The sequence below is a fragment of the Myxocyprinus asiaticus genome, chromosome 5 (genome assembly GCF_019703515.2).
Source record: "Myxocyprinus asiaticus isolate MX2 ecotype Aquarium Trade chromosome 5, UBuf_Myxa_2, whole genome shotgun sequence".
Lineage (NCBI taxonomy): Eukaryota > Metazoa > Chordata > Actinopteri > Cypriniformes > Catostomidae > Myxocyprinus > Myxocyprinus asiaticus.
In genome coordinates, this window is record NC_059348.1 from 564,263 (window position 1) to 579,550 (window position 15,288).

Genomic DNA, 15,288 nt, shown 5'->3' on the forward strand with positions numbered 1-15,288 from the left:
ATAAGAGACTTGCTAATTGGAATTGTGGACGGCACATAGACTATTAATGCTACTGAAATCATTGAATACTTTAAGGCACTGAGGGACAGAAGTACAAATATTTCATAGATACTATATGATGTCATCTGCAAAATAAATATAGTAATAGGGGAAATTACTTGATCCTGTCTAATTGCTTGCGCCAGTGGCTGTAATGAAATGGCAAAAAGCAGAATCGATAACAGGTACGCCTGTCTCGTACCTCTGCCAAGTTGAAAAACGGCAGAGCAGCATAACCCTGTTGACACAAAGGCAGAAGAATTAGTGTATAGTGTTTGGACCATGTGGATAAAGCGAGAGCCGAAATGGAATCGAGCCAAAATCGACCACAGCTACTTCCACTCGACCCGGTCGAAGGCTTTCTCTTCATCCAGAGAGAAAATTGCACATGGATATTTAATTGAATTGGACGCGTCAATAACATCAAGAAGATGCCTTACTTTGTCTGGGGCTAAATGCCCACTGAGAGAGCCTGTCTGATCATAAGAAATTAAATGACCTGCGACCTGTTCTACATGACGAGCTAAGACTTTGGCGTATAGCTTGGTATCTATGCAAATGAGTGAAATTGGCCTATAACTAGAACATAAAAAAGGGTCTTTCCCTTTTTTCAAAATCAAAGAAATAAGGGCTGTATTTTGGTCTCTGTGAAAAGTTGATCTATCAATAGAGGGATTACAAACTGCATTCACATCAGTGCCTACGACCAAACTATAACCAGCAAAATCAAGCAAAAGTTTAGTGAGGGAAGGGGAAAAAAGTGCATCATACTTATTAGGAGTGTATACTGAAACTAAGGCATTTTCTAAATTATTCCAAGATCCCAAAACATAAGTAAACCAACCATGTTCATCCCCTCCCATTTTTTTCTTGTAATTAAAATTTTTTTATTGATTCAAAAGTACACAACAGAGGAAAAACACAACACACACATCAAATCAACATTTAACCCCCACTAATATCCCTCCCCAATCACCAACCCCACCCTAACCCCCAATGAACACCCCTGTGATAACATATAATAATACACACACAAAAAAAGAAAAAAAAGACAAATTTAATATAATAAACATACATAATTAAACTAGACTTCTCTCTCCTCCTCCCCGAGAGTCCCCCAAAAACGCTAAATAATTACCCCATTTCCTGACAAAGAAGTCCCCAAACCCCAGCTTTCTATTTGCCACCTCCTCAAAAGCTGCCACCCAACCCGTCTCCGCACACCACTCCGGAAATGATGGCACTCCGTCCGACTTCTAACCACTTAAAATAATTTTTCTGCCAATCATGATATTGGTCAGAACCCAGTTTATGTTTATCCCCCAAATTTATGACTGCCCCATCGCCCAAAATACAAAGTCTGGGGCAAAGCAAAATGTGAGTGCCCAAAACGGCACACAAACAACCAAAATTCTTGGATCTTAACACACCTCCAAACGACATGGGTTGTGTCTCCAACTTCTGATTTGCATTGCCAGCAGGTGGGTGTTTCTTTAAGACCAAGCCTATACAATCTAGAGGGGTCCAATAGAATCTATGTAAAAGATTTGCATAAGGCACACCCTTGCATCTCTATATGCAGACTTGACGTTTTTTAGAATCCTAGCCCACACTCCCTGTTCCAATAACAAATGTAAATCTTTTTCCCATAATCTCTTGAGAGAAGTTGGAGCTCCGTCCCCCAGACTCTGAATTAGCAGGGAGTAATACATTGATGCCTCATGACCTTTTCCAAAAGCAGTAATCACCTCTACCAGAGTATCTGCCGCTTTAGGGGGGTGTGTGCTACTCCCGTAAATAATACAGGGCAGGTGGTGCAGCTGTAAATACCTATAAAACTGAGATCTGGGAATCCCAAAACGTTGAACCAAATTCTCAAAAAATCTCAACACTCCACTCTTATATAGGTCACCAAGTGTAGTAACCCCCCTCACAGTGCACTCTATCCAGCAGAAAGGGGACTTATACATAATTTAGGGTTCAGCCATATGCTTGAGGCAACATTTAAATAAATGTCCGAATTAAACACTCTGGACACTTTTGTCCATACCGAGTGTAAATGCAAGATAACGGGGTGTAACTTAACTTCTCTGATTAGATTAATAGAAAGGCTTTGCAATGGCAAAATAGGGGCAAGAACTTACTGTTCAATACAAAACCAGGGAGGGGCTCTTTCAGGTGGAAGCGACCAATGAGCCAAATGTCTGAGACCGAATGCATAATAATAAAACAAAATTTTGGGTAGGCCTAGCCCACCTTTGTCAATCGGCCTATATAAAGTATTAAAATGCAATCTAGGACGCTTACCATTCCAAATGAAGGACTTCGCTATGCTATCAAATTGCATAAAATAAGAGAGAGGGACATCAACGGGGAGAGAATGTAGCAAGTAGTTGAATTTTGGAACACAATTCATTTTAGTAACAATAACCTTCCCAATCATAGATAAATGTAATGAAGCCCACCTGCCCACATCGCTCGAAAACCTTTTTATTAAGGGGTCAAAATTTACTCTAACCAAATCACAGAAATTTGCTGGGAATTAAATGCCCAAATACTTAATGCCCTGTTTGGGCCACTGGAAAGCGCCCGGCTGGAAAGCCGTTACTGGGCAGTACGGTGTCAGAGCCAAAGCTTCGGATTTAGACCAATTGACTGTGTATCCCGAGAACTTAGAAAAGGAATTAGTAATTCTATGGAGGCAAGGCATAGATCTAATGGGGTAAGAGATGAATAATAAAATATCATCTGCATAAAGCGAAAGCTTATGCGCCATACCTCCTACCACCACCCCTGGAAAATCATCTTCCCTTCTAATTGTGGCTGCTAATGGTTCCAGGGCAACACAGAACAATAATGGGGAAAGAGGGCAACCCTGCCGGATGCCGCTATCCTGAGTAAAATAATCTGAAATTAATCCATTTGTTTGAATCACCACTACTGGGTGTCTATAAAGTAACTTAATCCATCCAATAAAAGTGTTCCCGAACCCATATATTTCCAAAATCTTAAAAAGATTATCCCATTCTATCGTATCAAATGCCTTTTTGGCATCAAGTGAGATGGCCGCAACTGGTTTCTGATCATTCGCCACTGACCACATAATATTGATGAAATGCCTAATGTTATCAGAAGAGCTGCAGCCCCGAATAAACCCCACCTGATCTATATGTATAAGTGATGTCATAAATTCTGGCTAACTGATTAAGTTTTGACAATATTTTAATGTCTAGCTTGATCAGGGAAATTGGATGATAACTCTTACACTCACTTGGATCTTTGTCTTTTTTAAGAATCAGACTGATCCGGGCTTGTGTCATGGTTGGCGGAAGCTTTCCAATCTGTAATGATTCCGTATAAACTTCTAAGTGGAGCCAGTTCTGTAGCATAAGATCTAAAAAAAAATCAGCAGCAAAGCCATCTGGCCCCAGAGCCTTGTCTGTAGGCAAGGCCTTAATTACCTTGCCAAGCTCCTACAAGGTTATCTCAGAATCAAGAGAAATTTTTTGCTCAGTCGTCAGTTTAGGGCGTTCTAATGATTCCACAAAGTTTCTAATATCTTCATCATTAGACGAAGATGTGGAACTATAGAGATCAAGATAGAATTCTTTAAAAGCATTATTAATATCAATGGCCAAGGTAAAAATTTCACCACCAGCAGATTTCACTGAAGGAATGGTAGAAAAAGACTCTCTGCTTAATATATCTAGCCAAAAGCTTCCCTGCTTTGTCCCCCGGCTCAAAGTATGACTGTCTTGCCCTGAATAACCTAAACTCCACCTTCCATGACAAAATAGTATTATAGCTGTATTTCAATCGGGTCAATTCTCCGAGGCCATCAGACGACATTCTGCGGTTCAGCTCTGCCACGACACTTTTAATATTCCCTTCCAACTCCACGAATTCTCGTGCTTTGGATTTTTTGGTGAATGAGGCATACTGTATGATCTGACCCCAATGAACCGCCTTATGTGCCTCCCAAGCCACGCCCACAGAGGATACTGAGGACCAGTTGGTCTCCATATAAACACTGATTTCAGCCTTTAACATTGGTTGGAAATCAGGATTTTGCAAAAGAGATACATTAAAGCACCAACTATATGATTTCTTTTTCTCCATATGTGGCAACACCTCTAAACTCACCAGGGTGTGATCTGAGACTAAGATGTTTCCAATTGAACAATCAACAACAGATGAAATTAGGGACTTTTGGACTGATGAAAAAAATTTATAGTCTCTACCAGATGGGTTTAAAAGTCTCCATATATCTGTAAGACCAAGATTTTTACACATCCTGTGAAGCGTCAGTGTTGATCTAGGGGGCTTACACACTTTTGCTTCACTATGATCAAGGACTAAATCCATCAAAAGATTAAAGTCTCCTCCCAATATTATATCATGAGGGGTGCCAACGGTTTGCAACATCCCTTCAAGATCTATGAAAAAGCTCTGATAATCAGCATTAGGTGCGTAAATATTAGCCAAAATCAACCTTTGCCCCTGAATTTCTGCTAAAACAATAATGATGACTCTTCCTAATTTATCTTTAATCTGTTTGAGACATTTGAATTGTAGATGTTTACTTATCAATGTAATGACTCCCCTGCTCTTACTTGAGCCAGCACTAAAGAAAACATGTCCACCCCATATCTTCCTAAATTTTTCAGCTTCCTGCGGGGAAAGATGCGTTTCTTGAAGAAACACTATATCATATTTCTTACGTTTAAGAAAAGAAATAACCTTCCTTCTTTTTATGGGGTGCCCCAACCCATTCACATTCCATGTGGAGAGAGACAATCCACTCATATTAACATTTGACATTTTGACATATGAGAAAAAATAGATTGTGTGTCAAAAATAAAATTATAAAGACGACATTCCAACATTAGGGCAACAGTCAAACCCCGAAATTCCCCCCGAACCAAACAAACAGAAAAAAGAAAAGCGTGCGCATTAACCCCATGCACGACAGCACCAACCGGTGTCCATCCCTCTAAACTCAAACGTCCCCTCGACAACTTTGCCGTCGGATTGCTCAAGTCTGGTGTTTCTATAAAAATTTTGTGAGACAGAATTACATAATAGAAAATAATCTATAAAACAAACTCCAGCCAATAGGCAGAATAAACACAAAGAACGTGTAGATTAATTCACAAAACTGTCCCGAAGTTGTGTTCCTCCACAAAACAAGCTCCAGCCGCTAACGGAACAGCACAGAAAAACCCCAAAAAATTCCATTCAGTTTCCTCGGACAGTCAAACAAATGTTCAGTGAGCCGGCTGTTCATGAGTGCAGCAGATGACCTAATCCTTCCAATGTCCTGCAAAAAATACTCCACAAAACAAACTCGAGCCAATAGGAGGCATAAACACAAGGCACGTGCAGATTCATCCAAAACTGTCCCGAAGGATTGTTATTCCACAAAACAAACTCCAGCCGCTAGGCGGAACCAGCACAAAAAGAAACAAAACAGGTGCCCAGTTTCCTCGGATGGTCAAGTGAATGTTCATTGAGTCAAGCTCACTTGGCTGCAATGTGAGAAACACACCATGACTTCCTCAGTCCGTTGATTTTATGAAAGACATCGCTTGTTGTGGGCATGTAAATATTTTGCAGCCATCCTTAGTATCTATTCTCAATTTGGCCAGGAACATCAGTGCAAAAACGACCATCCGTTGATGTAAGATTTTCTTGCATTCCGTCTATGCAAAAGTTTCTTGAAGGAGTGTTATTCCACTAAACAAACTCCAGCCGCTAGGCGGAACCAACACAAAAAGAAACAAAAAGGTTCCCAGCTTCCTCAGACAGTCAAGTGAATGTTCAGTAAGTCAGGCCCACTAGGCAGCAACATGAAAATCTCCAAATGGCTTACTCACCCCATTGTCTCTATGAAGGACAATGCTTGCTGTGGGCATGTAAATATTTTGCGGCCATCCTTAGTATCTATTCTCAGTTTAGCCAGAAACATAAGTGCAAATGCGACCTTCCGCTGATGTAAGAGTTTCTTGCATTCCTTAAATCGATCACATTTCTCTCTTGTCGAATTCACAAAGTCTGGGAACAAGAAAATGTTCTGGTTCTTCCAAGAAATCCTTCCTTTACTCCTCGCCTTGCGTAACACGAGAAATTTGGCCAGAATTGATCTGGGCCTGTCTCCTTCCACAGATCTCCGAGCCGGCACTCTGAGCTCGCTCAATTTTATGGCCTGTTATGTCGAGCAGACTCGGAAAGAGCTCATCTAGGATTTCTATCATATCTTGGCCTTCCTCATGCTCTGGAATTCCAACAATTCTGACGTTGTTTCGCCGATTACTATTTTCAAGGTCTTCCAGCTTTTCCCAAACGCGTTCCAAATCTACTTTGGTCGCTAGCCGGTTAGCAGCTTATTCCCTCTCCGATGACTCCAGATAATCGATCCGTTTATCAACATACCCAATTCTTGTAACCAACTCAGAGAATTTCATCTCCATCACGGTGATCGATTTTTACCGCAAGATCCTCCAAGTCCGCCACAACCTTCGTCAGCATCACCGACATACTGGACAGTTGGTGTTAGATCTCTCCTGCCGCACCATCCAAACAGAGTCCCTGGTCTGCAGCCCTGTCTGGGGTATCAGCTTGAGCACGTAAGTGTCTTTTAATATCTGCAGACCCAGAGGATTTCGAATTCTTTGTCATGTTGACTTCATAGAACAGTTATGTAGCAGGGTGTATTGAATCTCACCCGTTTAAGACACAAAAATTTAAAAACTAGCAAAGTGCGCAGAGCTCCCCGTTCACGCATCCGACCCCCGCATTGCACCACGCGACCTCCAGAAATATCCCCTCCCATTTTTTCAATGAAATTGGGAAATCTTCTATTCTGGTGTATAATTACTCCCATGAAAGCAGTAGTATGAGATGAAAAGGCTATGAGTTTAAATTGCTTGTTCTGACAACAGGTGACATCTGATGCCCTAAGATGAGATTCCTGTAGGAGGGCTACGTCAGCTTGTTTACGATGTAGATAATCCAAACATTAAGACCTTTTAATGGGAGAGTTCAAACCATTAAAATTCCACAATAACACGTTAAAGTCAAACAGCGTGGTTGTTCGGCGATTCGATTACAGTCTTATAGAGGAGCAAGGGTTTTCCAGTAATGATCGTACACATAAACATAACAAGCATCCCTGGTAATGATGTGACATGATGTGACAAACCTTGGAATTACAGAAAAACATAAAACAAAAAATGGAACCAAAAAAGAACACATGGACATGTTATGAATGGTAGCCTGCAGAGAGGTAAAACACACTCTTACCTGCCTGGAAAATAAAATTACCCTGAGCCATGCACTTGAACATCAAGGTAGCACAGATCCTCACACTCCTCACATCCAAATGTCAAATAGCACTATTATAAAACTTACATCCCTACTTTGAAGTCTCTAGTTCAGTTATTTCAAAAGTTTTGAGTTCTTGTCATCCACAGTCTCTGTTGGCAAGGCAACATCCATCTGTGGACTAACTTCCAGAGTGGAGACGAACCTCTCAAGGTCTCCTGGGGTCTTGTAAAGCAACTGCTCTTGACCATTCCTTACTTTGACTGATGCTGAAAATAACAGAAATGACTCGATGCCAAGTTGTTGGAGATGATTCCTTCCTTTTGGACATGGCTTTCCTTTTTTGAGTAATGCCTTTACTGAAACTGGGGAAGAACGCAAGGTACCCCCCCCTCAAACCGAAGCGGTGCAGAGCCTCTGTCTCCCTTCAGAGTCACTTGCCTGTCGTTGTAACGGAGGAGCTTAAAGATCAGAGTGCACGGCCTGTTTCTGGAGGCAAAGTCATCCGCGTACAGGCGGTGTGCACTTTCAGTTTCAATTGCCTTACCCTGCAAAGCTGGAATCCACGTAGGGAGTTGGGTCTGCAGAAATTAAGTTGCATCCCCTTCTTCAGCTCCTTCACGTAAACCCAACAGCCTTAAGCTGTTTTGTCTGGATTTATCTTCGTAAAGAAACAACTTCTGAAGTTCGTCCAGACGGGACTTGCTTGTGATATAGTCCTTTTTAATATCTCGCATGGTGGTTTGGACAAATCAAATCAGTCATTGTAAGATTTAACATCTCTTTCAAGCAGATCGAGTCGGTTGGAAATTGTCAACTTCTCACGCAGGATTTTAGTCATGCTGATATTTTTTGCTCTAAGTTGCTTATCTGGTATCTCAGGTATGGTGACGTGAAGTCAGTTTTCATCTTTGTTTTTTTTCTTGGACGGCAAGAACGATAACTCCTGTTTGGATGCCAGCAGAAATGTCTCAGAATTTAGATAATAAAAAACTCGACTTAGTACGTTGTAGGGATAACTAAAAATTAAAATTAGCCATCACCATTCACTGCACGTGCGCACTCCCAAACTCAAGCTTTATAATAAAGGCGATACCACAGTGTTTTTCATTTATAACAGTTATATGTACGGTAGTAATATTCCCAGATAGCAGTGCTATTCGGCTGAACTCGGCTGTAGTGAAGCGGCTCAGACTATGAGCCCAGGCCAGGGGCTGTTCAAACAGACGGCTCACATCAGGTTGGAACAGAACACAAGGATCTCGAGATACACATTTCCAAATTAAACTCCTTTCCTGACAAAGCGTTCTAAAAACCCATTGCTTTATCTGAGAAATGCTGATAAGAGAGCAAGAGACAACGGCCAAAGACCTCCACCAAAGGACTGTTCACACCGAATGCTTTTGCAACCATGTAGCTTAATATTTGTTTTCTATGCAAACACGTGCTACAAGAACGTTTTTGAATGTTTCACTGCAATTCTTTGTTCATTTAGTGTGTAGGAGTGCTGTGTTTATTAAACGCCTTAAGTTAAAAAGAACTTTAACTTTTAAAACGCATCTCGAGACACCGCAAGAATGCGATCGGTCTGAAGTCATCGTCAGTGCTTGGCACACTTCCAAAATTCGAATGCGTGGTTTTAGCATTTAAATATCAGGGTTTTTTTTTTTTTTTCTTTAATTTGATGAATATTCACATTTTATTTGACAGCACTAGCATGAATTAGCATTTCGGCATCAGAAACAGACAGCATGTGTCGTAACTTAGCAGTATTTCTAACGTGGAAGAAGGCTGTTCTATAAGCATTGGAAATGTGATTTTCAAAGGACAGCTTGCTATCAAACATTACATCCAAATTCTTAACTGTAAAAGACGATGTAACAGTAAATCCATTGAGAGAATACATATTCTATCATCTTATGTTTAGAGGTTTTTGGTCCAATAATTAATACCTCTCTTTTGTTAAAATTTGGTTAGATGGAAATTGCTAGCCTTCCAGCCTTTGATACAGTAAATACATTCTTCTAACTTCAAGAATTGGAAATTTTCTTCAGGTCTCGAAAATATAAAGATTTTTATCATCGGCATAACAGTGAAAACTATTTCCATGGTTCCTGATAATTTCACCCAAGGGAACCATATACAAGGAGAAAAGCAGAGGACCTAATACTGAGCTCTGCGGCACTCCATACTTGTGCTTGATTCCTCATTTAAACAAAACAGTGGTAGCGTTCATAGAAATGGGACCTAAACCAAGCTAATACCTCTCCACAAATGCCAACATAATTCTCAAGCCTATCCAAGAGATTGTCTTGATCTATGGTGTCGAAGGCAGCACTAACGTCTAATAGCACTAGAAGAGAGATTCAGCCATGGTCAGATGATAAAAGCAATTTGTAACTTTGATAACAGAATTACATTTAGTACATTAGAGATTGTATAAAAATAGATAATTGACCTCTGTTGTTTTACACTGCTATGTTTGTACTATTCACTGCTATACATTGTGTCTCACTCTTATTTCTTTTATTCCATGTTATGTTCATTTCAGACCTGATTGAAGTGAAAGAGGAAAATCTAGAGCTGAATGAAGTGGAGGAGAAACACCAGAATCAGGAACCTTATAATTCCATAACTGGAGAAGAATCTTCTATTTGCTTAAAGACTGAGAATAAGTTTTCAGTAAAAAGACCAGAAGTAGAAAATTCTTTGACCTGCATAAAAACTCAAAAATGGCATCTTCAGGATCATAAAAGGACTTACTCTGAAGAAAAGATTTTCACATGTCCTCAATGTGGAAAGAGTTTCATAAAAAAAGAAAGCCTTAAGTATCACATAAAAATTCACTCTGGAGAAAGTCTTTATACATGTCATCATTGTGGAAAGAGTTTCACATATAAAGCACATCTTGTGGAGCACATACGAATTCACACTGGAGAGAAGCCTTTCACGTGCCCTCAGTGTGGAAAGAGTTTCACACAAAAAGGACAACTGAACCGTCACATAAAAATTCACACTGGAGTGAAGCCTTTAAAATGCCATCAGTGTGGAAAGAGTTTCAAAAAAAAAGAAAGCCTCAAGTATCACATAAAAGTTCACTCTCGAGAAAGATGTTATACATGTCGTCATTGTGGGAAGAGTTTCATATATAAAGCACACCTTGAGGAGCACATACGAATTCACACTGGAGAGAAGCCTTTCACGTGCTCTCAATGTGGAAAGAGTTTCAAACAGATAAGACATCTTAAAAGCCATTTAAATATTCACTCTGGAGAGAAGCCTTTCACATGTCCTCAGTGTGGAAAGAGTTTCTTACAAAAGGTAACCCTTAAGTATCACATGAGAATTCACACTGGAGAGAAGCCTTTCATATGCCCTCAGTGTGGAAAGAGCTTCATAAAAAAAGAAAGCCTTAAGTATCACACCAAAATTCACTCTGGTGAAAGCCTTTATACATGTCATCATTGTGGGAAGACTTTCACATATAAAGCACACCTTGAGGAGCACATACGAATTCACACTGGAGAGAAGCCTTTCACGTGCCCTCAGTGTGGAAAGAGTTTCACACAACAAGGACAACTGAACCGTCACATAAAAATTCACACTGGAGAGAAGCCTTTCACTTGCCCTCAGTGTGGAAAGAGTTTAAAAAAAAAAGAGAGCCTGAAGTATCACATAAAAATTCACTCTCGAGAAAGATGTTATACATGTCATCATTGTGGGAAGAGTTTCACATATAAAGCACACCTTGAGGAGCACATACGAATTCACACTGGAGAGAAGCCTTTCACGTGCCCTCAGTGTGGAAAGAGTTTCACACAAAAAGGACAAATTAATCGTCACAAAAGAATTCACACGGGAGAGAAGCCTTTTACGTAAAACATCAGTGTGTAAAGAGTTTCACACGGGCACAAAGTTTCAAATTTCATCAGCAGTTTCTCTCTGGAGAAAAGCAATTTAACTGTGATCAGTGTGGACAGAAATTTGTTTCATCAAACTTTAGAAGACACCTTAAAACTCACTCAAATGAGAAGCCCTACTTGTGTTAAATTTGTGGGAAGAATTTTGTGTTTGCCAAGTATTTAAATGTCCACCAGATAATACATATAGGTGTTAGAGCTCATGTGTGCTCGGAGTGTGGAAAAGCCTTTACTAGACTTAAAGAATTGAAGCGGCACAGAAGAATCCATCCAGAATCCATCCAAAATTGTCACAATAACAGCTTTATCTCATGAAAATGACGTGACTTTGGCAACATTTTTGCAAAATGATATTGCTGCAGTTCCATGGTGAAATGTCCACTCTTCTGCAGTTGAAGAGTCTGGTCTTGCCTTCTCAGTCTGTCATTGTGCCACTTGTAAGGTGGGTTTTTCCAACTACAGTGGTTCGAGCTGGAGGAATGCAGAGGTGACTAAAGAAATGTTAACAGCAAGATTGAATAAAACCGTGCATTTCTAGTCTAGTACCACCTTCTGCTAATTATACCAATGATGGAAATGAGCACAGTTAGAATAGCTAATAATGTGGGAGAGCATTGTTTAGAACCGTACTATGACCTTATTGTTATGCAGTATGGAGCACTTGAAAGTACTGTATATAGTTTACACCGTGCTAGAAACTAGACATCGATTAATTTGATAATTTTTAATAACAGTAATGTGTTAAAAGGTTACTTTAGATGGTTACAATTTAGATATAATTGTTACAAATTGGATGTATGAAATATGTGTATGTATATGAAACCAGTATGGATATTATCTGAGTGAGAGGATGGAGGATAGAAAGAGAGAGAGAGAGAGATGCCATTGAGAGCTAGAGTCTGGCCTTATGGCCTGTAACTCAGTCACCCAAGATCAGAGAGAAGAGAAAATAGCCCAGAGCATAAGTTATAATCCTCTTTTATCCATTCCTTGACCATAAACAGACCAGATACATTCAAACTGACTAAAGAGCAGACCAGCTTTAACCCCCATTGTATTCTAATTTTGGCCATTTGCAGAGTCCCAATACACAAACACCTCAGCCAACAGGCTGATAGATCACTATGAGCACCCTCTGTATGTCTTGGAATGCAAGAGGTGGTCTGTTTTCACAAAGGAATATGGGTTGTAACACAGAAATGAAATTCTTTGTTAATTTTTAATCCTACACACTGGAGCAGAGTGGTCCGATTCACCTCCACCAGTTGCAGATTTGTGTTTTGCATAATAGCAGCAGATGTGGGAGACGGGAAATTTAGTGCCAGAGCCGCTCAGAAAGACTCTAGAGTTTTCTCAGAATGGAGCCAAAAACATTTGTACAATTGTAGTGAGCAGAATAGCATCTCAGAATGCACAACATGTCGAACCTTGAGGTGGATGGGCTACAACATCGAAAGACCACGTCGGGTTCCACTTCGGTCAGCCAAGAACAGAAAGCGGCAGTGGGCCTACCATTTGTGTACCTCAACAGAAATCGAGATTCATTAGACCAGGGTATGTTTTTCCAGTCTTTAACTGTCCAGGTTTGGTGAGCCTGTGCCCACTGCAGCCTCAGCTTTCTGTTCTTGTCAAAATCCCAGGAGATCAGCAGTTACAGAAGTACTCAAACCAGCCCGTCTGGCACAAGCAATCATCCATGCGATTATCTAATCAGCCAATCGTGTGGCTGCAGTGCATAAAATAAATGCATATACGGGTCAGGAGCTTCAGTTAATGTTCACATCAACAATCAGAATGGGGAAAATGTAATCTCAGTGATTTGGACCATGGCATGTTTGTTGGTGCCAGATGGGCTGGTTTGAGCATTTCTGTAACTGCTGATCTCCTGGGATTTTCACACACAAGTGTCTCTAGAATTTACTCCAAATGGTGCCAAATACAAAAAACATTCAGTGAGCGGCAGTTCTGTGGATGGAAATCTCTTGTTGATGAGAAAGGTCAACAGAGTGGTTTGAACTGACAAAGTCTATGGTAACTCCGATAACTGCTCTGTACAATTGTAGTGAGAAGAATAGCTATTCTGAGATGCGGATTGGTGCTGTTTTAGTAGCACGAGGGGAACCTACATAATATTAGGCAGGTGGTTTTAATGTTGTGACTGATCGGTGTATATACACAACCTCAATTTTGAAAAAGTTGGGACAGTATGAAAAATGCTAATAAAAACAAAAATGAGTGATTTGTAAATTATATTCACCCTTTGCTATATTGAAAGCACTACAACTACACGTTAAATGCTGTTTTACCTTGTGAATTTTATTTATTTTTATTTTTTCAAAAGTACAGTCATTTCAAATCAGATGATTGCAACATGCTCCAAAAAAGTTGGGACAGTTGAGTGTTTTCCACTGTGAAACATCACCATTTCTTCTAATAGCACTAATTAAGCATTTAGGCACTGAAGACACGAGTTTAAGTTTAGAAAGTGGATTGTCCCCCCATTCATCCATTATGCAGGTCTTCAGCTGCAAAATTGTACGGGGTCTTCGTTTCCGTATTGTGCGCTTCATAATGCACCATTATGAAGTAACATTCTCAATTGGAGATGGTCAGGACTGCAGGCAGGCCAATCTAGCACCTGCACGCTCTACTTCCACTACTACTTTACTTTCTACATTTTTCACTGATGTTACGTAAAAGGCTTCTCTCCTGTGTGAATTTCGTATGTGGTTTGAAGTTGTCCTGCTGGAAAATGCTGGGACGTCCCTGGAAAAGACATGCTGGATGGCAGTACATGTTGCTCCAAACTTTTTACATATCTGTCTGCATTAATGGTGCCCTCACAGATTTACCCATGCCATGGGCACTGACACACCCCCATACAGTGACAGACAGTGGCTTTTGGACCTGACGCTGATAACAGTTTGGATGGTCCTTTCCTCTTTGGCCCGGAGAACATGACAGCTGTGTTTTTCAAAAACTATTTGAAATGTGGACTCGTTGGACCATAAAACATGGTTTCACTGTTTTACTTTCCGTCTCAGATGAGGCAGAGCCCAGAGAAGTTGGCAGCGCTTCTGGACAGTGTTGATGTATGGCTTCTGCTTTGCATATTAAAGTCTTAACTTGCATCTGTGGATGCAGCGGCGAGTGGTGTTGATTAACAAAGGTTTACTAAAGTAATCCCAAGCCCATGTACATGATATCCATTACAGATTAATTATGTTTTTTAAGACAGTGACGTCTGAGGGATCGGAGATCATGCACATTCGTCTTGCCCTTTACGCACCAAGATTCCTTGTTTTGACACTATATGTTTTAACTATATTGTGCATTGTAGAGGGTGAAATGCCCAAAATCCTTCCAATTTGTCTTTATGGAACATTGTTCTCAAAGTACTGGATTATTTGCTGAAGCATCTGATGGCAAAGTTGTTGTTAGTTGTAGTGCTTTCAATATAGCAAAGGGTGAATATAATTTACAGATCACTCCCTTTTGTTTATATTAGCATAAATCATTTCCTCTCTTTGTTCAAACATGCTAGTATTTTACCTAACAATTCTTAGCAACTGGATCAAAGCTATCTCAGAAAAACGCTTATCTTTCCAAGAGTAACTTAAAACAACATTTTCATTTAACATATTTAACTCTAAACAGAACTTGAAACAGAATTATAACCCCAAATTACTTGTAAATGGCAATTAATAGCATCCACAAATAGTCCCCAAACCTTGCACAGACTTAACTTGTTAATTATTCAAATAATAACAATAATGGTGTTGTTTTTAATGGTGTTTCATGGTTTTGGTTGTTTTATTATTGTGTTGTTGGAATTGAGGAGCTTTTGATGTGGCGATGCATGTTGACTAAGTGTATAGTCTAATATTTACATAAATGCAAATGGACTGTGGTGTAATTTATTCATTTATTGCAGTTGTTGTCTGCTGGACTATTTTGTTTTTGTGTTATGAGATCTTTAATAAAACTTGGTCTATTTCGATTAGAA

General features: G+C 40.0%; 1 protein-coding gene across 3 annotated transcripts in view; it reads left to right on the forward strand.

Annotated features, from left to right (window-relative positions):
* Nucleotides 1-15,288, forward strand: part of LOC127440785 (gastrula zinc finger protein XlCGF57.1-like) — a 39,826-nt gene extending 24,538 nt beyond the window's left edge. For all 3 annotated transcript variants that reach the window (XM_051697681.1, XM_051697682.1, XM_051697683.1), the window contains exon 3: nt 9,914-15,288. In XM_051697681.1, the coding sequence (XP_051553641.1) occupies nt 9,914-11,241 (1,328 nt within the window). In that variant the 3' untranslated portion in view covers nt 11,242-15,288. The remainder of the gene's footprint in view (nt 1-9,913) is intronic.